This window comes from Miscanthus floridulus, chromosome 13, assembly GCF_019320115.1.
Source record: "Miscanthus floridulus cultivar M001 chromosome 13, ASM1932011v1, whole genome shotgun sequence".
NCBI classification, from domain to species: Eukaryota; Viridiplantae; Streptophyta; class Magnoliopsida; order Poales; family Poaceae; genus Miscanthus; species Miscanthus floridulus.
The window spans coordinates 28,142,717-28,168,284 of record NC_089592.1 but is presented as its reverse complement, the minus strand read 5'-3'; the positions used below and the strand labels follow the sequence as shown (position 1 = coordinate 28,168,284).

The 25,568-nt window shown below is 52.5% G+C and overlaps 1 protein-coding gene, 2 non-coding genes and 1 pseudogene across 3 annotated transcripts; 1 reads left to right on the top strand and 3 right to left on the bottom strand.

Moving 5' to 3' along the window:
* Window positions 1-27: 27 nt before the first annotated feature.
* Window positions 28-25,568, bottom strand: LOC136499651 (uncharacterized; annotated as a pseudogene).
* Window positions 2,180-2,720, top strand: LOC136498948 (uncharacterized). Its single transcript, XM_066494647.1, has one exon. It carries the CDS (start codon window positions 2,180-2,182, stop codon window positions 2,594-2,596), a length of 417 nt encoding a protein of 138 aa, XP_066350744.1. The 3' UTR covers window positions 2,597-2,720.
* Window positions 3,838-3,977, bottom strand: LOC136502419 (small nucleolar RNA F1/F2/snoR5a). Its single transcript, XR_010770560.1, has one exon. It is a non-coding gene; the product is annotated as a small nucleolar RNA F1/F2/snoR5a (small nucleolar RNA).
* LOC136502379 (small nucleolar RNA Z196/R39/R59 family) lies at window positions 4,036-4,117 on the bottom strand. Its single transcript, XR_010770534.1, has one exon. It is a non-coding gene; the product is annotated as a small nucleolar RNA Z196/R39/R59 family (small nucleolar RNA).

Here is a 25,568-nt window from a genome sequence, read left to right as displayed (position 1 = left end):
AATAAAACTCACCACAGAATCTGCTGCTTACCTGAACGTCATGACGGTGGCGATAAGAGTGCCGAGGAGAAGGCAGATGAGCACGACATCAAGATACTTGGTAGGGAGATTCAGTGCCGGACTCCTCACAGTCGAGGCCAGCATCAGATAGATGCCAAGAATGATGGTGAGGAAGAATAGGAGCCCAACAGCCCCTGGCGCGATCTCGTCATTGTCTTTCCCAGCAGCAGTGATGAAGTGCCGGACCACGGTCATGATCACGCTGACGAAGCTTCTCCAGTTAAGGATCAGAGCGGACATCTCGAAGATGCTGTCCAGCTCCTTGCTCCAAGCCTTGTTCCTCTCATCGGCGCTCTGCTGCGCCGCCTGCGCGTCCGGCGGCGGCGGCTTGGGCGGCCATAGCTTCTGCTGGAGGTGGGAGGCGAAGACGACGAGCGCGAGGAAGAGGATGGCGTAGGCGTGGTCCATGTCGAACGCGATGAAGATGAGGTACGTCATGAGGAGCAGGTGCAGCGATGAGAAGTAGACCAGGGCACTACCCAGCTTCGCCTTCGTCTTGAGCGACAGGAGGTCGGCGCAGATGGCGAGAAAGAAGGGTGCGATCGCCATCTTGAAGGATGCATTGGCCGCGTATCCGATAAACGTGCAGACGGCGAAGCCGAGGGCCTTCTGCGAGTATTTCAGGCAGCGCCCACGCTGTTCCTTATCGTCATCTGCGTTGCCATGGACAACGCCGACCTGTTTTTATTCCATTCCAAACAACATTAAAGATCAGTTGCAGGGTATATGAATAAAAGTTTGTGAATGAATAAAGCACATGCATGGAGAACAAGATCGGAGGTAGTAGCCGTGTGATGCTCCTGTATTTATTATCCTTTTTTTCTTAATTAGCATATTACTCCATATTATTTTTTGTTATGAAGGAGTTATAAATTAATGACAGCAAGAAGTTGCACTCGGTGTTGGATTTTTTTTTCATAATACAACATACATTTCAAGGATCTGGGATTCGACCGAGACAGTCCGAATTTCGGCGAAATTCGTCCATTTCGGTTAGGTCCAAAACGAATTCTGTGCTTCAAATCTCAAAATTTCACCGAATTGAGTCCGAAATTGGACCGAAATTTACCGAAATTCGTCCATTTCGGTTGGAACCGAAATTTTTTCCAAAATGAATCCCAGAACCTTGATACATTTATTGCAAAACCATAACGATAATGAAAATAAATCTGGGTTCATCCCTTGTCACAAACCGAGTATTTGTTGACCGAGAATTAAACAAGGACTTTTTGCAAAAACTGATATATATGGCTAGTCATATCTAAATTCCTCATGTCCGGAACTCCACGTACAGCAGCAGGCCAGGAAACAAGCCTGAGCAGTTCTCGGCGATGCAGCGTCCATTACAACCTAATTTTTGCTTCCAAACTCGGCTGGCTGTTGCGGAGGTAGAGAAGGTTGTACCTGCAATGAAAAGGAAGGTGTCAACTAAGCATTCGCCGCACATGCTTAGGGATGAAAATAGGATGGATATTTCCCGATATCCATCCGTCACTATTGGAAACTCGCATTCTTCAAATGCGAATACCGTCAGAAAAATATTTTTCTGACGGTGTACCCTCGAAAAATACACATGGAAATATAATGACAGAAAAATTCAATTGTTCTATGTGTTCGCCGTCGGAAACAATTTTTCTATGAGTGTTACACGCACAGAAAAATTGTGTTCGGCCAGATTAAAAATAAAATTTCTGTGCATTATTCCTCACAGAAAAAAGAAAAACCCAACAGAAAAATCATCTTTTTGTTAGTGTTGTCCTGTCAAAGTTGCAGAGGTGCACTCACAGGAAAAAAATTGTATTTTTCTGTGGGACTAGGTGAACACACAGGTGTTAACAGACCACGGACAGAGTAATATACACTTACCCATGCAGCAAATTGGATACAATAATTATTTGAAAACAGTAGCAACAACATATTAAAATATGGACTGTCCATACAGTAATTTCATCACAACATATAAAGATGGAGTCCAAATGTTCAACACATTCATTCATAGCATCCAGGCTACATGTAGATGATGTCCAAATATTCCGACATCAATACATTCAAAAGCATTACCATCTCATCTCAGCAGTTCATGAATTTCACTACTTCAGTTTCCCTCTCCTCAATAATCATGGGGGTGCAGAGCAGCGAAGGCCAGGTGATGTTCTCCTCCATCGCCCTGCTGCAGCAGAGGTTCAGGGAGCTGGAGAGGATCAGGGAGAAGCGGGAGGAGAGGCTTCTCCATGTGCTCCCCCCCCCCCCGCCCCGCCCTGCAGCCACCGCCTCCCTGAGGGAGATGCCCGTGAAGTGGTTCTTCCACCCGGAGCTGCTCTACCCGTGCAGGCCGCTGCGTGACACCACTGCCGCTGTCGCCGCCGCCTCCTTATTCCCGGCCGTGCCAACCACTGTCTGTGAATGTAAAAGCTTCCAGCTCCACGACGATAGCAACCCCATCGCGGTGGAGCTGTGGCCCAGTAAGACCTACAAGACCTACAACTACAAACATGTCTCTGGTGAAGTCAACGTCGACACCTCGCTGCACCTCTAGACTGCTACTGCTACTCCTGCTACTGAAAAATGTTGCAATGCCTTAAACTGCTGTTAACCTCTTGGTGTTGCTCTCGCAGTTTTTTTGGTAGCCTACTACTATGTTCTTCTCTTCTTCTGTTGTAACAAGGGGTATTAGGAGGGTTGACGGTGTGCTGTAATTATTACCAGTAGTACGATGGTCTTGGAGTTCCTTTATTGTCACCTCTTGGCACTAGAACTGCCTGCATCTTCCAACAAAGCCACCACCGCAGGCGGTTCACACCCTTGTTGTCATCACCAGAGGAATCATCAGAGCCCTTCTTCTTCCGTTTGACGATCTTCTTGGAGATCAGGCGGTTCACACCCTTGTTGTCAACACCAACACATTCACTGCTTATTGGCTTAAGTAGGACTTTGCCCACCTTCCTTGCATTAGCTTCCACTATCTGTGAGCAAGAGAGGCCAGGTAAAGGTAGTAAAAACAACTACAGAAGATTATTTAATTATGAAACAAAGAATGAAATTTTGGGTGAATTGTGAAACAGAAACTATGGATTTCTAGGGCTGCAGCAATTCAATAAAGTGTAACGAAGACTTTGGGAAAATGGGAGATGCACCAACTAATAAAGGTTGTATACCAATACCAACACAATTTCACTGAAATAACCTTATAACCCACAATATGAGTTCTGAATTGACAATTGAGTAGTAGCATTTCTTATCTATTAGTTTTTGTATACTTTCTTTTTGTAGCTTCAAATAAAAAAAGCAAGTACAAATGGAGAGTAGTATTAGCACCACATAAGTGGAGTGTGGACATGTTATAGCAACCTTCTGAGTATTGTTGTCTTTTTATATGCACAAACAAGCATGTAGAGGTGGTCGTGGATAATTGTTTTTATCAATTGGTTCTTACTTCTTATAGTATGATAAGGCCAAAAGCATCTTGAAATTCAAAAGCATTACCATCTCAACACCAAGGAAATTTGTAAACTCTACTTATCAACTACTTCACTATTAAGTATGCTACTAATCCATTCACATAAGTTTTCAGTCAAGATGCCACTAGCAGAAAGGCTAATCAAGTGAACTCCAATAATAATAGTAAGACTGTATTCAGAAAACGAATTACACTAGCTGGCTAGCTAGCTAAGAAAAAACAAAAGACTATATTCAGAAAACAAATTACACCTAGCTGGCTAACTAGCTAAGAAAAAACAATCATCAGTTTTTTCAGTCATAATCATTAGAACAATCAGAACATGTAAACGGGCATATAATAACTGGAAACTCATAAATAAGCAACCAGTGTCGCAAGATCCGTTCCCCCTTGTATTCTGCCATGTTTCGAGACACACAATCACAAAGAATGACTGCAAGTCAGATACCAAATGGCATTGACTACAACAAATTACACTAGAAAACATACTCTGAATGCAATAAAAACTAAATTTGCGGTGCAATCTCAGCTGAAAGATGGTGATTTTTGTTGCAATAATCACAGTGATTCAGGAAATGGGAATTTGCATCACAGATTGCACATAAAAAATACAACAACCAACAACCACCACCACGCCCTGCCGCCGGCCACCACCACCACCACCACAGCCACCGGCCAGATCCGGGGGAGGGAGGGCCGGATCCGGTCGGGTGAAGAAGGGGGAGGGGAGGGGCGCCGGCGGGGGAGAAGAAGGGGGAGGGGAGGGCTGCCGCCACCACCACGCCCCGCCGTCGGCCACCCCGCTGTCGGTGTTTTGGGTCCGGCGGGTCCTCAACCGACTAGTGAAAGTGTACTGCGTGCCCCTAATCCCAGATGGTGATGCAAAGAGACACAAGGTTTATACTGGTTCAGGCAATAGGTGCCCCACGTCCAGTCTGAGAGAGTGATCTTGTATTCCTTGCAGCGAGGTGCTTGTAGTAGGGGCTTACAAGCTGAGCGAGAGTGGGAGCTAGTCCCAGGTCTCTGCGTAGAGTTGCGTGAGTTGCTTGAGATGTTGATTTCTTGCGGTGAGGGAGCGTGTGTGTTACAGAGCGTTGTGCGTTGCTTGCATGTGTGAGTCCCTTCCCCCCTAGAAGCAGCCCTAGTCACTCCCTTTTATAGTCGAAGGGAGGCATAGGGGCAGTACATGTATTTGCTACGTGGCGTTTTGTGAGCAGAGGCGGTATATCCGAGCCCTACAGCTTGTCACTGTGGCGGCATGGTCGGTGGAGCGGCCTTGTCCTCGGTGCACTGGAGCGACACGCCGGTCACGCCTGATCCTGTGCGATGTGGGAGCTCCTGTGGTGGCATGCGCGCCTTCTTCTGTTGGTGGTGTGCTGGTCACTGTATGTTTGACCGGCGTGGAGAGCCGAGGCTGGGTAGATGCAACGGCGCGGGTGCGCTGATTCCGAGGTTACAGGAGCTTGGCCCTGTGCACGACGTGGGGTCCCCTGCAGCTTGACGCAGGGCATGGCGCGTACTGCAGACGATGTGCCGATCCCAGAGTGCTGACAACGTAGAGAGCTGAGGCCTAGTCGGTGCTGAGGCTGAACCATTGTGGGGGGCTCGGTGGGCGCGAGTCCCGAGGCTACAGGAGCCCGGAAGCGGATACCCGAGGCTCGGAGGGAGTAGTTGGTTTTGTACGTTGATTCTGAGGCTACAGGGGCCCGTACTTGACTTTCCATGTCACGCTGTCCTTGGAGCAGGGTTTAGGCAGCACAGTGCAGCACGGGGGTCAACCGTGGGCACAGTGCCAAGCACAGTGGCCGATAACCCCTGCCCCGTCCTATCCCAGATGGCATGGCGTCGATGTGACTCCCGTCTCGTCGGCCACTCCGCTGTATCGTGCCGTCGTTCGACTAACGCCGTTTGGCTGACGTCGCAGGAGTGGTTGGACGCGTTAGTTGGATGTGACATCCCGTCAGAGAAGTCGGTCAAGGCGGCGGTGACAGGGTTGATGCCGAGCCAGCCTCAAGCGAGTCGGTAACTGGGTGCTTGTCCGAGGCCTTGTGGTGCAGGGCCTCGGGCAAGTCAGAGAATTGATACCTTGTCCGAGGCCTTTTCGCATGGGGCCTCGGGCGAGTCAGAGAATCGATACCTTGTCCGAGGCCTTGTGGAGTGGGTCCTTGGGCGAGTCGAAGAATCGGTACCTCGTCCGAGGCCTTGTGGCGTGGGGCCTCGGGCGAGTCGGAGAATCGGTACCTTGTCCGAGGCCTTGTGGCGCGAGGCCTCGGGCGAGTCAGAGAATCGGTACCTCGTCCAAGGCCTCATGGAGCGGGGCCTCAGGCGAGTCAGAGAATTGGTACCTTGTCCGTGGCCTTGTGGCGCGGGGCCTCGGGCGACTCAGAGAATCGGTACCTCATTCGAGGCCTTGTGGCGTGGGGCCTCAAGCAAGTCGGAAAACCGATACCTCGTCCGAGGCCTCGTGGTTTCATTCTGGGCCGAGCCTGCTTTGGGTGAGCCCGGATACTGTTCGAGGTGGGCCGAGTGGTCCAGCCGAGCCTCGAATAAGGCGGGGGTTTGCCGGTGGTTGTCTCTTGGCTTCGAGATTTACAAGGTCTAAGCAATTTTTTCGGTTCTCGCTTGGGGACCCCTTTATGGTACCCGATAGTAGCCCTCGAGCCTCAAGGAGAGTGTGAGCGCTCTCCCTAAGGGTTTTGATGAGACTACTTGGCCCGCGGTAGCTCCTGGCAGGATGGTGTTTCGTACTTGAGGCTTTGGTGGGTGCGCGTGAGCGCACCCACCGGTGTAGCCCCCAACGCCCTGGAGGAGTGGATTTATTCCGTCAGGGGCTTTTTTCATGTTGAGTGAGGGGTTTTATCATGTTTGCCGAGCCCCCGAGTGTGAGTTCGGGTCGCTGGGCCTCGGCTTGGTTACAGGAAGAGCCCTCGAGCCTCTGCTTGGAGCAAGAGGGCAATCAGGAGTTTCCCTGTCTTTTTTGTGCGGCCCTTGTGCATCCTTTTCGTTCGGAAGGAGGGGTGGAGTATGCCAGACTACCCTCGGTGGGTGAGCAGTGACACCTCCGGTGAGCTATTACCGGGTAAGTCCGAGTGGAGGTCCGTGCCCCATTCGATAGGGGTTGGCTAGCGGTCCAGAGATGCACTCCAAAAGTACCAGAGGGCTTCTCTAGTGGGTCCTAGGGCCATTTGATTGGCTCCGGAGGCTCGGTGCCTCCCTACGGTGGGATCCCATTCAAAGATCTCCCTGCCGGTCTCAGACACGACTTAGGGCATCCCAAGCAATTGCTTGCTTGGGCCTCAGCCATGTACGGGCTCGCCCATAGTCATCCCTAACTCTGTTTGTCCTGGGGCGGCTGTTGAGACCCTCGGGGGCCCAGCCTTCAAACCCCTGGACCATAACGGGCTCGGTGCTCAGTTCCTTAGTCTGAAAGGAATCGGGTGGGGGATATTCCCTTCCCATTGGCTGACGACGGCGGGTGCGCCTTTTGAGGCGGTTCCTCAGGGAGACAGAACGGTGCCTGCCGTTGCTGTGGTCGAATGCGGCACGACGTCTATGGATGGGATGTTTGTGTGCACGCGGTTAATAAGAAAAAGGTGGACGTGTGGGTGGTTTGGTCGGATCCGGATTAACTGCGCTAGATCTGAGGGAAACTTTCCCGGTTTCATCACCCACCCATTTTGCCTTCTTTCCTCCCTCATAAATACGTGACAAGCCGCACCCCACCCCTCCTTACCTTTTTTTGCCTACGTTCGCCCTTTCTGCCCTCGAGCGGTTGCTAAGAACAGAGGAAGAGAGTGCCGGGGAGAAGAAGGGAGAAGGGGGAGGAAAGGAGAGAGAGAGAGATAGCGAGAGCACGCCTTACCACCATAGCCACATTCTCCACCGCACCCATGGCCAGCAGCGCCATTGTCCTCTAGGAGGATCCTTAGGGTTTGTCCGACGTGTCCGCGACGATGCTGCAGTCGCTCGTCGATGATGGTCTCCTCCGCCCGGTCACCGACCCCAATAGACTAGAGTGGATTGCTCTGGGGAACGAGCCAGAGCCAAGGCCACGTGATGGCTACATCGTGAGCTTCATGGCCTTCCATGAGCGTGGCCTCGGCTTGCCGGTGGACCGGTTCATGTGGGTGCTCCCGCATTACTACAGTGTGGAGCTCCACAACTTCAACCCCAACTCCATTGCGTAGGCTGCCATCTTCATCGCCGTCTACAAGGGGTACCTAGGCATCACCCCCCACTAGGAGCTGTGGCTCCACTTCTTTTGGGCGGGGCTCAACACCAAGCCAATGGGTACGACGAGCACACAGAAGGCGTTGAGGGCTAGCGGCTGCACTCTCCAAGTGCGCCAAGACAGACAGCCCTTCTACATCCTGGCCCAGCTCGCGTCGTCCAAACGCCGCTGGTTCAACAGCTGGTTCTACCTCCGCAATGATGACGGCGGGCTTCCCCCCTATACCGGGCGGGTCATGGAGAGCCAGCCGGAGAGGTGGAGGTACGATGTCCCATTGGCTGATTAGTCCAAGCTACAGCCACTCCTGAAGGCGCTGGAGAGGCTGTGTAGCCGTGGCCCTATGGCGGTTGTGGTCATTGTGGCCTTCCACCACCGGAGGGTGCTGCCACTGATGGCTCGGCGGCAATGCCTGTTCGAGATGACACTGGGTGAGCTAATCGACGGCATCCGGTTGTCCGCTATCGCCCTTTCTGATGAGGAGATTCTACGTTGGGTGAGAGAGATGGTGGAGGGGCGGTAGAGGAGCAGTGATCTGACCCCATTCCTGATGCGCCCATCGTGGGGGTACATCTCTCTGGTGAGTCACGCATCGCTGCGGCCCCCAAGGCCTCCTTGCTCCTTACGTTTTCAATTTGTTCCCATATTTGCGTTTGCCATTCCTGAATGGGATGAGGGATGTGCGTGCCTCCCCGCCGCCCGTTCCTGAGGACGCAGAGCGGCGGGCGGAGAACAGGGCACACGCTGAGGCATACAAGGAGTGGAAGGATGTCGAGGAGGCAAGGCACAAGAGGAAGAGCCTCGAGTGCGATGAGCTAGAGAAATGTCGCCGGCAACAGAGGCAAGACGGTCTCCTGGAGGAGCCATCTCCGTCATCATCGTCGATGGATTCTTCGAGCGATGACGATGAGAGCGAGGCAGGGCGGGGTCCCCTGGACCATCTCCCTGACGTCAGGGAGATGGTGCTCAGGGCATCGGCGAGTGGCCTGGCATCTCTAGGAGGAGGAGGAGAGGGCGCCTTGAGGCTGGCGATCGCTCGCCCTGGGGCCGAGGTCGACATGCCCGAGACACGGGCGTTGAGGAAGCGCGTCGTCAGCCCGATGGGCTCGACGGCGGAGGTGGAGCGGGCGATGGCGGGGGTGACCCAACTGCCTCCACAGAGGGCCGAGGTGGCGTTGGAGTTCGGTAAGGGCCGGCCGGTACCGGTGGACACAGGGGTCGTGCCACCGCCGCCGCCGCCGCCTTTGCCGAGGATGAGGGACGGGGTGCGGAAGCTATTGCTTCCCCGTTCGAGGTAAGTGTTTTGTTAGTGGAGTTTGCAGCATCTCCCACTTGTTCTTTGGTCATATGCTGACCTCGTGAGTGTTTTGTCTTTAGCCAGAAGCGTTAGGCAGAAGCACTCGCCCTGGCACCACTTAAGGCACTCAAGGTGAGCACCAACTCCACCGCCTGATGGGTGGTGGACGTGTAGGCCGCCATACAGCGTGGCGTGGCGTCAGCCAGGGCCGACCTAAAGGAGCCGGTCACCCAAGGAGAGGCTACTAAGGTGGCCATGAAGTAGGCGAGGGAGGAGGCGCCTACGCCCTATGAGGCCAGGGCCCTCGAGTCAGGTGAAGCTAAGGTGCCTTCAATCGTTGAGGCCACCGAGGGTGAGGTTGAGGCCCCTAGGACCTCTAAGGCCGAGGTGGTGGAGGTCGGGGCTTCTAGGGCTTCCAAAGCCGAGGTGGCAGACGCCAGGGCTCCTAGGACCACCGAGGCCGAGGTGGCGGAGGCTGGAGCTCCCGGGACCACCGAGGGCGAGGTGGCGGAGGCCAGCTTGGGCGCGGCGGAGCCAGCGGCCTAGGATGTGGAGACAGAGGCGGGGCAAGCTTCGGTACCGCCCCCGGTCCAAGACCCACCGCCATCATAGGAGAGCACCCAGGAGGTGGAGGCTCATTCAATCTCCTCCGATGATACTTCTCGAGGGAAGGAGGTGGTAGACGCCGATGTGGCCAGCACCATGGAGCAGCCAGCTTTGACTTTCGGTGAGGGGAGCTCGGCCCTCGTCTGGGTACGACCTGAGCCCCATGGGTGGGATAGCCTGCGTGTCTTGTGGCAGAGCTAGGATGACCCTGAGGGGGAACCTCTATTCGCCCTCAAGGACATGGACGAGGGGAGGCACTAGGGCTCCTTCTAGCAATTCTGCCAGCTGGCGGAGCGGTCACTATGGACAGCACTGTCCATCGTGGCTAACAACTTGCCCAGCGTTGCCCAGGTACGCACTTTCTTTTCTCATGTTGTGTCGTCTTTTTCCTGAGTTTTCTCGTAGTTCTTGACGTTTGTTCTGCCTATCCAGGAGCTCAAGGACCGGTCCCTCGAGAAGTCGATGTTCCTCCGGCGGGAGAGGGACGTCTAGGACCAGCTCCGGCAGCAGAAAGACCTACTCACCAATGCTAATGAGCTTCTATTGGCGCAAAGTGCGGAGGTAGAGGACCTCCGCCTTTGCTATGCTGACATGAAGGCCGAGGTGGCCACGGCTCAGGAGCAGGCCACCCCTTTGGCAGCACGGATCAAGGAGCTAGAGGAGGAGCTGACCCGGGTGGACGGTGAGTGGGACACCTTCAGGTCCCAGGCCAAACAAGAGGCAGCCTCTGCCAAGGCCGTCGCCGAGAAGCTGGAGGCAGAGCAGGGCGCGCACCTGCTGACGAAAGGTGCCCTAGCAGAGGCTGTCAAGGTGGCCAAGGCCTCCCGGGTTGAGGCCTTCGTCTGGAAGGAAAAGGCCGAGGGTGAGTCCTGTTGAGCCACACCCCTTGTTTTATTTGTTCTTCTTGCGTTCGACCCCTAACTCCCCGATGTGATGCAGAGCTAGAGAGGGAGGCTTCCAGGGCAGTTGAGGCCTCTCGGGTCGAGGTCCAAAACTAGAGGGAGAAAGTCAAGGGTGAGTCTCATAGGCTTGCGCCCCTGGTTGGCTTGTTTTCTTTCGTGCTTAACCCCATCTCGCTTGTCTCAGCGTAGGGTTGGAGAAGGAGACCTCCCAGGCAGCTGAGGCCTCCATCGCAGTGCAGGCGGTGCTCGAGGTCGAGATCCAGGAGCACAATGCACTGTGGAGCGCCGCTCGTACCACCTATGAGGCCCTAGAGGTCGAGGGGGTCGAGTTGGGCAGCTCCCTCAGGAGCCGCTTGATCGCATTGAGCGGTCGAGTCCACGAGTGGCTCTAGGGGGCGCTGCATACAGGCGTCAAGCGCGCCCTGGCCGTCGTCTCCTTGCACTACATCGGCATCAACCTCGAGGCCGTCAGCGATGGTTACGTCGTGGCTGAGGATGATGAGAAGGTCAAGGAGGAGGTCATCAAGCTGGTGGAGGCGGCTGAGGCCCCTGGCACGACACTGGCTAGGTTGTTCAAAGAGGAGGTGGTTCCTCCTACGCCGACCGCCAATGCTGGAGACCCTAAGTTTTGACCTGGGCCTAAGGGGCCATGTAAGTAGATTAGGACTTATATCATTGTACCATGACGCTTGTGGCTGTCGAGGCCTTTTAATGTACTTGTGTGTATATGCTTTTTAATCATTTTTATTGTATTTTCGAGCCTCTACCCTCTGTCTCGTCTTTGAACATATCTCTTGCAAAAAACTTCTTCAGAGCCTAAGCTGACCTTCGGGCAAAAGGTGGTGAGGGAGTTGCCGTAGCCCAGAGGTGTAGGCCATCTCACGGCTTGGTCGGCCTTTTGGCCCTGAGATAGACTTTTGGTCCTTATGTTTTATACAATCGATTTGTCAGAGTACGCGAGAGAGTTTGGCGTAGAATTTTTTTGAAAAATGACTAAAAACAGTGTCTAGGACTTAAGGGGGTCCCCCCTTCTAGCCCCTGAGGGAGGCTTGGTTCTATAGAGACAGAGCTGAGTCTTGTTTGAGCCCCACGGTGGGCGCCTCTTTAGAGGTAGAGCCGAGTCTCCTTTATAGTGTTATCGTAATGCCGATCCCCCATCAATGGGCTCGGGGGGTTTCTCGAAAAATTAGAACAACTAAAGAACGCTTCTTTATTGTATTTTGAGAAATAATGTATACAATGCTTGGGAATTTAAGGGTAGAAGCGACGTAGCTGTTCTATGTTCCAAGCATTGGTGAGGATTTCGCCCTTCTCATTGGCTAGCTTGTAGGTCCTGGGCTTTAGCACTTGGGCGATGATGTACGGCCCTTCCCATGGCGGGGTCAGCCTGTGGCAGCCCTTATTGCTCTACCTCAGTCTCAGCACCAGGTCGCCCACTTTCAGGTCTCGGCTTCAAATGTGCCGGTCTTGATAGCGTCGTAGGGCTTGCTGGTACTTGGCCGAGTGTAGCAGCGCAATGTCTCGAGCTTCCTCTAGTTGGTCGAGGGCGTCCTCGCGGGCAGTGCGGTTGCTTTGCTCGTTGTAGGCTTGTAGCCTCGGGGAACCATACTCCAAGTCAGTGGGGAGGATGGCCTTAGCTCCATAGACCAAGAAGAACGGTGTGAACCCTATGGCTTAGCTCGGAGTGTTCCTCAGGCCCCAGATGGCCGATGGGAGTTCGGCAAGCCATTTCTTGCCAAATTTCTTCAACCGGTTGTATATTCTTGGCTTGAGACCCTGTAGGATCATGTCATTGGCACATTCTACTTGGTCATTTGTCCTAGGGTGTCCTACAACCGACCAGGCCACACGGATGTGGTGGTCATCATAGAATGTCAGGAACTTGTGGCCAGTGAATTGTGTCCCATTGTTAGTGATGATGGTGTTTGGAACCCCGAACCTGTGGATGATATCAGTGAAGAACATCACCACTTGCTCGGATTTAATTCGAGTGATCAGATGAGCCTCGATCCACTTGGAGAACTTGTCAATAGCTACCAGCAAATGGGTATAGCCCTCGGGGGCCTTCTGTAGAGGCCCAACCATGTCCAGCCCCCACACGGCGAATGTCCATGTAATGAGGATGGTTTCGAGGGCTTGGGCTAAGAGGTGCGTTTGCCGTGCATAGTACTAGCATCCCTTGTAGGAGCGTACCAGCTTGGTGGTGTTAGCAACCACCGTTGGCCAGTAGAACCCTTAGCGGAAGGCATTTTCAACGAGCGTCCGAGGCGCTGCATGGTGCCCGCAGGCTCCCGCGTGCAAGTCCGAAAGTAGGGCTTGGCCTGCCTCGGTGGTGATGCACCGTTGGAGGATGCCAGATGGGCTTCGCCTGTACAACTCGCCATAGTTGAGGACGTAACTTTTGGCTTGTCGCGCAAGCCATCGAGCTTCGGTCCTATCTATAGGAAGCTCTCCGCGAACGAGGCAATCAAGGAACAGAACTCGTCAATCCAAGCCCTGGTCGGCCTCGGGAGGCTCCGCGTTGATTTCCATGGCCTCAGGCTCGGCCACAGGGGTCTCGGTGACAGAGGGGGCCTCAGGCCCTGTGGTGGGCTCGATCGGTGGGCCCTCTTCCACCATCAAGGCATAGTCGATGGAAGGCTTGTGGAGGTCTCTGGCGAAGATGTTCGAGGGGACCAGGGCCCGTGCCGACGCCATCTTTACCAGTTCATCCGTGGCCTCGTTGAATTTTCACGCAATGTGGTTCAGTTCGATGCCGTCGAACTTGTCTTCTAGGCAACGTACCAACTTGCAGTACGCCTCCATTTTGGGCTCATGGCAGCTTGACTCCTTCATCACTTGATCGACGATGAGCTGCGAATCACCCCGTATGTTGAGACGCCGTACTCCAAGTTCGATGGCGATTTGCAGGCCGTTGACGAGGGCTTCGTACTCGGCTACGTTGTTGGAGGCAGCGAAGTGGAGTCAGATCATGTAGCGCATGTGCACTCCGAGGGGTGAGATGAAGAGCAGACCCGCGCCTACCTCGGTCTTCATCAGGGACCCATCAAAGTACATGGTCCAGCATTCCGCCTGGATTTGAGCAGGTGGCAGTTGGGTGTTGGTCCACTTAGCCACAAAATCATCCAAGACCTAGGATTTAATTGCTTTCTGAGGCACAAAAGACAGGGCTTCCCCCATGAGTTCGATAGCCCACTTGGCTATTCTACCCAAGGCCTCCCAGTTCTGGATTATCTCTCCCAGAGGGAAAGACGACACCACGGTCACCGAGTGGGACTCGAAGTAGTGACGCAGCTTGCGTCGAGCCAGGACTATGGCGTAGATAAGCTTCTAGATGTGGGGGTAGCGCGTCTTAGTCTTGGAGAGCACCTCGCTGATGAAGTAAACAGGTCATTGGACGGGTAGAGCGTGCCCCTCTTCCTGCCTCTCGGCCACTACGGTCACGCTAACCACTTGGGTCGTCGTGATGACATAGAGTAAGAGGGCCTCGCCCTTGGTCGGCGGCACCAGGACGGGAGGATTGGTGAGTAGTGCCTTGAGCTTGGTGAGGGCTTCTTCGGCCTCGGGGGTCCAAGAAAAGTGTTCGGATTTTCTCAAGAGGCGATACAGAGGCAAGCCTTTTTCGCCAAGGCGCGAGATGAAGCAGCCCAGGGCCGCAAGGAATCCCATAACCCTCTGCACTCCCTTGAGGCCTCGGATTGGTCCCATGTTGGTCATGGCCGAGACCTTCTCTGGGTTGGCCTCGATGCCACGCTCCGAGACTATGAATCCCAAGAGCATGCCTCGGGGGACCCTGAAGACACACTTCTTGGGGTTGAGCTTGATGCCCTTCTCTCTGAGGCATCTGAAGGCTATCTCCAAGTCATCGATGAGATCATTGGCCTTCCTAGATTTGACCACGATGTTGTCCATGTAGGCCTCGATGGTTCACCCGATGTGCTCACCAAAGACCTGGGTCATGCACCGCTGGTATGTGGCCCCAGTGTTTCTAAGGCCAAATGGCATAGTCACATAGCAGTACATGCCGAATGGGGTGATGAAAGAAGTCATGAGCTAGTCGGATTCTTTCATCTTGATTTGATAGTAACCAGAATACGCATCAAGGAAAGATAGGGTTTCGCATCCCATAGTGGAGTCAATGATTTGGTCGATTCGAGGTAATGGGAATGGGACTTTTGGACATGCTTTATTCAAACTGGTGTAGTCTACACACATCCTCCACTTCCCATTTTTCTTCTTAACTAATATGAGGTTAGCTAACCACTCTGGATGGGACACTTCCTTGATGAATCTGGCCGCCAAAAGCTTCTGCACCTCCTCGCCGATGGCCCTACGCTTTTCCTCATCAAATTGGCGTAGGTGCTGCTTCACTGGTCTGGGGCTGGCCCGGATGTCCAAGGTGTGCTCGGTGACCTCCCTCGGTATGCCCAGCATGTCCGAGGGACTCCACGCGAATACATCGGCATTCGCGCGGAGAAAGTCAATGAGCATGGCTTCCTATTTGCTATCAAGGGTGGCGCCGATTCTCAGTGCTCGGTCGTTGGAGCAGGTGGGGTCGACCAGGATTTGCTTGATGGCCTCTATGGGCTCGAAAGTCTCAGCACGACGCTTGGAGTCAGGCGCCTCGCTACCAAGTCGGTCGAGGTTGACGATGAGGGTCTCAGCCTCCACGAGAACCTCGGCATACTCGATGCATTCGACGTCGCAGTCATATGCATGCTCGTACGTGGACTCGACAATGATGACGCCGTTGGGGCCCAACATCTTGAGCTTGAGGTAGGTGTAGTTGGGGATCACCATGAACTTGGCATAGCACGGGCGCCCTAGGATGGCATGATAGGTCCCCTTGAACCCAACCACCTCGAAGGTGAGGACCTCCTTGCGGTAGTTGGAGGGAGTGCCGAAGTAGATGGGCAAGTTGATGCGCCCAAGGGGTCGCGTGCATTTCCCTGGCATGATGCCGTGGAAGGGCGCGGCATTGCCTTGGAGCCATGACTGGTCAAGCTCCAGGAGCTCCAGGGTGTTGGCGTAGAGGATGTTGAGACCGCTGCCTCCGTCCATCAACACCTTGGTGAGCCGGGTGTTGTCGATGATCGGGTCAACGACGAGTGGGTACTGCCCAGGGTTTGGGACATAATCAGGGTGGTCATCCCGATCAAAGGTGATTGCCTCCTAAGACCAGTCGAGGTATCAGGGAGTGGCCACCTTAACCGAGAAGACCTCCCAATGCTCCTTCTTTCGCTGATGCGCTGTGAGGCACGCTAAAGGCCCGCCAAAGATCATGAAGGCGTTGTGCACCTCGGGGAACCCATCGTCCTTGTCGTTGTCCCTATCGCCGGCGCCCTTCTTCTTGGCATCGTCGCTGGGGAGCCAGAGCTTGGCATAGTAATGCTGGAGCATGGTGCACTCTTCAAGGGTGTGCTTCACCGGGCCCTGGTGGTAAGGGCAGGGCTTCTTAAGCATGTCGTCGAAGAGCCCGGGGCCTCAGGGATTCTTGCGATCTACGGCCACGACTTGATCGGCCTCGAGGACCTCCTACTTCCCCTGGCGACCCTTTTTCTTTTTCTTGGGGAGGTGGGGGCCGAGGCCCTAGGGGCCTCGTCCCTCTACTTCCCCTTGGCGTCGTTGTCGGGGAAGATGGCACCGACAGCCTCTTCGCCCGAGGCAAAGTTGGTGGTGATGTCGAGGAGCACGACCACCATGGTCGGTACATTCCGGCCTAACTCTCGAACCAGGTCTTGGCAGGAGGTGCCAGAGAGGAACGCCTGGACAATTTCTGAGTCCTTAACGCTGGGCAACTTGGTGCATTGCTTAGAGAAGCGTTAGATGAAGTCTCGGAGAGACTCGTCTGGCCTCTGGCGAGAACTCTTGAGGTCCCAGGAGTTCCCGGGGCACACGTATGTGCCCTGGAAATTCCCAACGAAGACCTTTACCAAGTCGCGCAAGTTGTTGATCTGCAAGGGAGGGAGGTGTTCGATCCAGGCTCGCACTGAGTCTGACAGGAACAAGGGGAGGTTGCGGATGATGAGCAGGTCATCGTCCGCGCCACCTAGCTGACAAGCCAGGCGGTAATCGGCCAGCCATAGCTCGGGGTTGGTCTCACCGCTGTACTTTGAGAGGTTGGCCGGTTACCGAAACTGGGCTAGGAAGTGGGCGCCGCGGATGGCCTTGCTGAAGACTTGAGGGCCAGGTGGCCTAGGAGAAGGACTGCGATCCTCCTCGCTGTTGTAGCGACCGCCTTGGTGCGGGTGGTAGCCTTGGGTGGGCTCATCGTTGTCATGGCGCCGTTGCTTGCTGACCACATCATGGTCGCCTTGCGCCTCGCGTCGGTCGCTGAGGCAGTCGTGCACCGAGGGGGCCTTGTTAGCTGTCGGTGCCCGAGCAGGCTCAGGACGAACCGAGGCCTCTCTATCCTACTGAGGCGGTGTCGCGAGTAGTTCTGAGGCGCCCCCGCACTGTCGAGAGGTGGAACTTTTGGCCTGTTGTACCGTGGCGGTCTCAAGGAGGTCTTGGAGCTCATCATGGACCCGTCGCCCCTCCAAGGTAGAGGGCTCGAGCATTGTTCGGAGTAGCATTGCTGCTGCCGTGATGTTCTGGCTATCACGATTGAAGATTGGGGGATGCTCGCCCCCTTCGTCATTGTTGATGCGGTGGTTGACGTCGTGAGCCCTCCGCTAGGGTGCTCCGCCATCACCGCGACCCCGCTGCTCTTGCTCGAGAGTGTCTTGGAGCTGCTGCAGAAGGAGTCGGTCTTGTTTGACCTTGGCCTGAAGCTCATAGAGCTACTCCAGGTCTAGGCGTCGAAGTTCCTCGGGGGTGGGGTTCTTGTCCTCATCGCTCACGCTTGGCACCCCGAGCTCGATGTTGAAGCACTCACGAGTGGGATCGTGAGTGCCTTCATCATTGGAGTCGGAGTACCCGAAGCAGTAGTCGCTCATGGCCATGAAGTGGCGCATGGCTTTAGGGTCACAAAGATAAAGAAGTCCGCTCTGGCCCATGCCACGTCCTCCTTTGAGGAGTCAGCATGGGTGTGGGTCGGGGTTGTGGCGATGAGGTCGAGGGCAAAATGTTGGTGGCATCCTAGGGGCTTTGCGTGAGCGGAAGCGTAGATGGCGGCGGCATTGCCCAACCCGAAGGGGTACGGGGATGATGTCGTCGCCGGGCTCTGCTCCACCGGAGTCGACTCCTTAGGAGGTGGTGGGGCAGAGCTTGATGATGGGGCGTTGCTGCACGCCACCAGCGTCTTTCCCTTACCTAGGCTTAAGCTAGACAGGTCCCCAGCCAGGGACTCTGTACCAACAGCCGGGTATGGGATACTGGCGAAGCACGGTGCGTCGCCCTGAGTTCACGCGGTGTCGGCGTGGTCCCGCCCACGTCGTGCCTGGCGAGCGCAACGAGAGCGGTGGCCTGGGCGCCGTCTGCGCCTAGGCTGTTGGTGCGTGATGTTGTCGTCGGTCGATGGGGCTCTGGGTGGGAGGAGTACCATATTGTACTCATATCCTAGAGACATGAACTCTAGGCTCCTGAACCAGATCACCGTGCCATGACGTAGTGGTCGCACGGGGTCCACCATCTGGAACTTGTTGGGATGACTAAGCTGACACGCAGTATAGCCCCTACCTCGTGCGCCAACTGTCGGTGTTTTGGGTCTGGCGGGTCCTCAACCCACTAGTGAAAGTGTACTGCGTGCCCCTAATCCCGGATGGTGATACAAAGAGACACAAGGTTTATACTGGTTCAGGCAATAGGTGCCCTACGTCTAGTCTGAGAGAGCGATCTTGTATTCCTTGCACCGAGGTGCTTGTAGTAGGGGCTTACAAGCTGAGCGAGAGAGGGAGCTAGTCCCAGGTCTCTGCGTAGAGTGGTGTGAGTTGCTTGAGATGTTGATCTCTTGCGGTGAGGGAGCATGTGTGTTATAGAGCATTATGCGTTGCTTGCACGTGTGAGTCCCTTCCCCCCTAGAAGCGGCTTTGGTCACTCCCTTTTATAGTCGAAGGGAGGCACAGGGGCAGTACATATATTTGCTATGTGGCGTTTTGTGAGTAGAGGCGGTATGTCCAAGCCCTGCAGCTTGTCACTATGGCAACATGGTCGGTGGTGCGGCCTTGTCCTCAGTGCACTGGAGCGATGCGCCGGTCATGCCTGATCCTGTGCGACGTGGGAGCTCCTATGGTGGCATGTGCGCCTTCTTCTGTTGGAGGCATGCTGGTCACTGTATGTTTGACTGGCGCGAAGAGCCAATGCTGGGTAGATGCGACGGCGCGGGTGCGCTGATTCTGAGGCTACAGGAGCTTGGCCCTGTGCACGACGTGGGGGCTCCTGCAGCTTGATGCAGGGCATTGTGCGTACTGCAGACGACGTGCCGGTCCTAGAGTGCTGACAACATAGAGAGCCGAGGCCTAGTCGGGGCCAAGGCTGAACCATTGTGGGGGGCTCAGTGGGTGCGAGTCCCGAGGCTACAGGAGCCCGGAAGCGGATAGCCGAGGCTCGGAGGGAGCAGTCGGTTTTGTATGTCGATTTCGAGGCTACAGGGACCCAAACTTGACTTTTCATGCCGCACTGTCCTTGGAGCAGGGTTTAGGTAGCATAGTGCAGCACAGGGGTCAGCTGTGGGCACAGTGCCGAGCACAGCGGCCGGTAACCCCTACCCTGTCCTGTCTCAGACAGCATGGCATCGATGTGACTCCCGTCTCATTAGCCACTCCGCTGTATCATGCCATCATTCGACTGACGTCGCGGGAGTGGTTGGATGTGACGTCCCGTTAGAGAAGTCGGTCAAGGCGGCGGTGACGGGGTTGATGCCGAGCCGGCCTCGAGCGAGTCGGTAACTTGGTGCTTGTCTGAGGCCTTGTGGCGCAGGGCCTTGGGCGAGTCGGAGAATCGGTACCTCGTCCGAGGCCTTGTGGCGTGGGGCCTTGGGCGAGTCAGAGAATTGGTACCTCGTCCGAGGCCTTGTGGCGTGGGACCTCGAGCGAGTTGGAGAATCGGTACCTCGTCCGAGGCCTTGTGGTGCGGGGCCTCGGGCGAGTCAGAGAATCGATACCTTGTCCAAGGCCTCGTGGCACGGGGCCTCGGGCGAGTCGGAGAATCGGTACCTCGTCTGAGGCCTTGTGGCGTGGGGCCTCAGAGAGTCGGAGAATCGGTACCTCATTCGAGGCCTTGTGGCGCGGGGCCTCAGGCGAGTCGGAGAATCGGTACCTAGTCCGAGGCCTTCTGGTGCAGGGCCTCGGGCGAGTCGGAAAACCGATACCTCGTCCGAGGCCTTGTGGTTTCGTTCTAGGCCGAGCCCGGTTCGGGTGAGCCTGGATACTGTTCAAGGTGGGCCGGGTGGTCCAGCCGGGCCTCGGATAAGGCGGGGGTTTACCGGTGGTTGTCTCTTGGCTTCGATATTTACAATGTCTAAGCGATTTTTTCAGTTCTCGCTTAGGGGACCCCTTTTTATGGTACCCGACACCCACCGGGGAAGAAGAAGGGAAAGTGGAGGGGCACCAACGGGGTAGAAGAAGGGGGAGGGGAGGGCCGCCGCCGCCACCATGCCCCGCCGCCGGCCACCACCACCACCGCCGCAGGCACCGACCGGATCCGGGAGAGGGAGGGCCGGATCCGGCTGGGTGAAGAAGGGGGAGGGGAGGGGCGGCCGCCCGCCGGGGAAGAAGAAGGGGGAGGGGCGGGGCGTCGGCAGGGGAGGAGGGGCGCTGGGGCCGGGTGAAGAAGGGGGAGGGGAGGGGCGGCCGCCTGCCGGGGAAGAAGAAGGCGGCGGGGCGGGCGGGCGTGCGTAGCTGTGGCTGCGGCGCATCGTGTGCGTGTGTGCATGAGGAGAGCCAAGCAGGCAAGTCCGCGAATGCGTGCGTGCGAGGGTGTTTGGGGGCGGCGGCCGGCGGGTTAGGGTTAGGACTTCTTTATTTTTTGTATTTATCCTATGGGTGCATATATTTTATCTATGTGTGCATATATTTTTTCTGTATGTTTTTAAAGAACCGACAGAATAAATTGTATTTTTCTGTCAGTGCTGATTTTTTCGTGTGTGTATTGTCACGCACAGAAAAATCATACAATTATTCTGTGGGTTTTCGTATTTTTCTGTCGGAATATTTTGGAACCGATAGAATAATTGTAATTTTTTTGTGTGTACCGAAAAAATGCACAGAAAAATTCGTCACCCACAGAACAATTTGAGTTTTCAGTAGTGCGTCCCAAAAGGGTCAAAATTCTACAAGGATAGTTTGTTTTTCGATCCAAATATTTAATATCCGTACCATATTCGAATCTGAATACTCCAAATTGAATTTTTGTTTCCCTGTTCGCTTGAACTACTTCAGCAATACTTTTTAGCGAACGAACATTATTTTTCTCTCACAATAAATTAGCATAAGCATCAGCATAAGCCAAATTTATCCAGTTCCAAGATCCAAACAATGCAGGATCACTGATGCCCGTCTGTATCCAATCTAGTTTCATTGCCACATGCTCTTTCTAATAATTAAACATGCACTTCTATTATGAATCAGTTCATCAAAATTTTACGGGGCCTAACTGCAATAATGCTGCAGTTGTACAATATAACATTCCTCATATATATGCTTCTTCTGTAAATTTCTTTTGTACGAAGGGAATATGCCATATTGCAATAGTCCAAGTAATATCAAAATTCTGAATAAACCCGAGTGATGTGTCCATAACAGTGTTGCAAACTGTGGAAGGGAAATCAATAGGCATTCCCCGTTTCCATGCAGAATACAACAGTTTGAGAGTAGTTCAGAAAGCATAAGGCGCAACCAAATGGAAATGAATATACTCCCTAGTTCCAAATTATAAAACACTTTGACTTTTTTAGATATATAGTTTTAGCTATGTATATACTGTCTAAGTACAAATTAAAAGCAATGTATCTAGAAAAGTCAAAATGTCTTATAATTTAAAATGAATGGAGTAATATATAGCTTTAGTTAATTGGACCATTATGAAATTATCTTTTTGACCAATAATACTTGGCTTAATATCTTTTTTCTATGTTCTTGTTGATGAACTCGGAACATGTTATTATTTTCTTGATTTTGATGAGGAAAAGACATAAAATAGACATTTTGACTCTTTATTTGTCTCGTAATATATTTTATTTGCTTAAGAGTTAAGAGAATCAATATCATCTTACATGCTCTTCGAATACAAAAAAATCTACTTAAAAAGTTTATAGACTAAACATGTATATAATTTGACTAGGGAACGACATGGCTGACCGAGTGGTCAGTGCAGGCTCAGTACCACCCCACTGGGGTGGTTAAAGTTCAAGTCACAAGGGACTCACTCTTTATTTGTGACTTCGGCCGCAACGATAAGGGAAAAAAACTCCCTCGTTTGCCCCACATCCAAAGCATAGGTATGTGGCCAGCTCATCTCACGGAGCTGCGGTGCCGCCGTGTATGGGTGGGGTAGGGGTTCAGGGGTTTTCTCGATCTATGTGAGAAGATCTTCTTCTTAAGCCAGAATACCCGGGGGCTATCTAGCCACCATGGATTGAGTTTTATATAATTTGACTAATTGTTGGTCAAAGTTTGTGACGTTTTTACTTTTCTCTATACATACAAAATATACTTATATATCATCCGAAGGGGTTGATCCAAGAGTGTTTTCTCGTGCAGTAGAATGCAAACGACTTGTACACCATGAGTCTGCGAAATTTGATGCTTCTTTGGCATCAAACTACATAATTCCTTGAATGTGGCTACAAACTTGTTTTGGAACTATGGCGTCCATACGTTTCTCTCTTAAGATGTGCAAAACAAAATGTTCACCAATCCAATTCTTATAAATTGGACTATGAGTGTTAACTCTTTTTGTTTCAACAAAACTTTTGGATGGACTTAATGCAAATTTCTTCAGAGACTTGTGTAGTGAGTGTCCGCGTTGTACTGTGTAATCTAAAAAAATATTACAAAAAGCTAAGCAAATTAAAATGTGAAAAATAGTAAAACAAAACAAATTAACCACCCCTTTATGTGGTGATTGGAACAAAAAGGTATGCATGACAACCAATTATGATTCAAATCAATATATATATATATATATATATATATATATATATATATATATATAGATATATATACCCATGATTTGCACACTATAAATAAAAATGGTTTTATTTATAGGTTTTTAATAGGAACCACACACTTGTTGCAGCAGTTGGTGTGCACTGTGCGTGTATGAGTTGGTGTGCGTTTGGTGGTCTTCCCTATTGGAAAAAACACTACTAGCTTCTTACCAACCATTACATTTTTTTTTCAATCCATTATGTGCCACTGTTAGTGATAAGGGATTTCAATTTCCATCAATATGAAATAAGGAATTGTTAAAGAAATAAAGTTTAGAAAAAGGGTACAGTCACGGACAGAACAACCCATGCTATGTGTGTGGCCGTACACCGAACTAACCTGAGCAGTGGTCCTTCGCTGTGGACTGTTCAACCAGGGCCCTGTGTTCAACTTGCTGACATCTACCTCATGTGTCCTTCGCTGTGGACTCCTCAACCTGATATCTGCCTCACGTGCCGCCATCCGTGACTGATCATCACTTCGAGGCTCTTGGGGTGGATACAGGGGCTCCATTTCCTGACATCAAAAGCAGGGCTTATTAGGCATCAAACATGGATTCAGACGTACCAAAGGCTCCAAAGTACGCATCGCAGAGCACGTTGATGCATGAAGTTGAATGTCTAAGTATTAGGAAGGCATTTGAACTTTGAAGTTTAAAATTTATATGTAAAACGAACCAGCTAAAAATTGGAATTTCAAAATTATTACACAAATATGTTCAGGAATTGACTGTAGCTCAATTAGTTATGTTTGTTGCGGTGAAACACTTGAATGTTGAAACTCATGCACTTGAGTTGTAGTCTCTAACTTATCACTGGTGCTTACATTTTAAGGTTCCTGTAACTGTTCCCAAGTGTTCAGGTGTGTATGTGTATGTATTGTGAGTCTTAAAAAAAATGTTAGCCAATTCTAATATATTATTTATTGTTGTTGATGCTATTGTTATATATAATCATCTCTATTTCTGGGTGTAGCTACCTAGCTATCCAGAAAATACCCTCCATAAATATTAGTGGTGAGTCCAAGATGACAGGTGGGCCTGAGACACATGAAAACCATTTATGACAGGCTCTGGGATTAAAAGGAACGTTTTAATAGTTGAGATGTCAAAATTACCTAATTTTGTAGTTAATAGTCAAAATTAGACAAAGGCAAGAGCTGAGGGACCAAACCTCACTACTGGAAACCGTCGGTAAAGGCTTTGCCGAGTGCCGCACTCGGCAAAGAGCAGTCGGCAAAGAACCCGTCGGCAAAGGTTTCTTTATCGAGTGCCATATATCGGGCACTCGATAAAGCCTTTGCCGAGTGTCACGTCAGCACTTGGCAAAAAAAAATCCGACGTCAACTCTGACGGCCTCTTTGCCGAGTGCCACCTCAGCGGCACTCGGCAAAGAATTTTTTCTTTTTTTTGAAAATTCTTTGCCGAGTGTCATACTCTTGCACTCGGCAAAGAAATTTTTTCTTTTTAAAAAAAATCTTTGCCGAGTGCCATGGCTCTGGCACTCAGCAAAGCTAGGAAATTGGGTCTCTGCTTCCCAGCTTTGCCGGGTGCCATGGTCACGGCACTCGGCAAAGAGGGGAAGAATGCTTTTTTTTGGTTTTTTGCTTTCCATCAGCACAAACAAAGAAATCACATATATATCAACACACAGCACAGGATATATCACATACACATCCATATTCCATCACATACACATCCATAACTCATCACATACACATCCACCATCCATAATACATCACATACAAATCCATTGTCCATAATCCATCACATACATTCGCATCATCCATGACAATATCCATCACAATATATATATGTCTCTAGTAGTAGTTCAACATAAGGCTAAGTCTAACACAAGTCCATGCAACATGAAAAGAAACAAATAAACGGTACCTGCTGCCAGCCTCCCCACCCGAAGTGTGAACTGCCACCTTGAGGAGGGCCAGTTGTCCACCCAGCCTATGGAGAAGGGCCACCTTGAGGAGTCGGGTTTGAACCCGCCGACTATGGCTGCACAAAGGAGAAGCGAATTCATGAGTATCTACAAAAGGGCCGCACAAGCTAAAGGAATAAACAACCATATATACTCATCGGAGTCCCTACAGGAGGAGAAGGAGCCACAACTGGAGCGAGCAGCGACTGGGGCACGACCACACCTGGCAAGGCCTGAAGGTTCGCCATGAAGCTGAACATGTCCTGTAGCCTCTGCACCTCGGCCGTCCTCTAGGCTTGTACAGCCTCCATCTCCAGCCGATGGGCCTCCGCCTGGGCCGCCTGCTAGGCCTCCAACCTCCGCAAGTCGGCCTGCAACATTTCACCCGCAATGTTTAAACAATGCAAAGGCAAGGTAGATGTGTAAAAGCAATGAACGACGAATAAAACAGTACTAACCTGGAGTTCCGCTATCTGCTGTTGTGAGCTTTGCTGCCGAGAGCATATGGGGAGGGAGGAGTTCGTGCTCCTTGCTCGAATCTCGACAAGGTTGGGAACAGAGGCAGAGTCGACTGTGTTGTCCGCCATCCAGTACCTGCCGTGCTGCTTCCCTCCTCCCATCCTCATCAGGAGGTCTGTGTCTAGGGGCTGGGTGGTCAGATCGAAGTCCTCCCCATGGCGCTCGTAGGCTGCCGAGGTGTACTCGTTAAGCTTGCTGTGGACACTCGCGTTGGTGTACGCCTCGGGCCCATCAGCCAGGTTGTAGGTGACTTCTAGGGCCGTCGCCTTGCCCTTGTGTGCCAGGGCGTACGCCATGAACTCGTTGCATTCCTGACCTTGGTGCACTTGGGACTACGAGGAAAACACAAAGATGATTACAAGTAATGAGAATTGAGTGTTAGAATAAATAAATAAAGATGAAAACACAAAGAAGATTACCCATGTCTGGGCGTACGCGCTGAGGCTCCGGTTGCCTTGGTGGTGTGGCACCCCACCCAT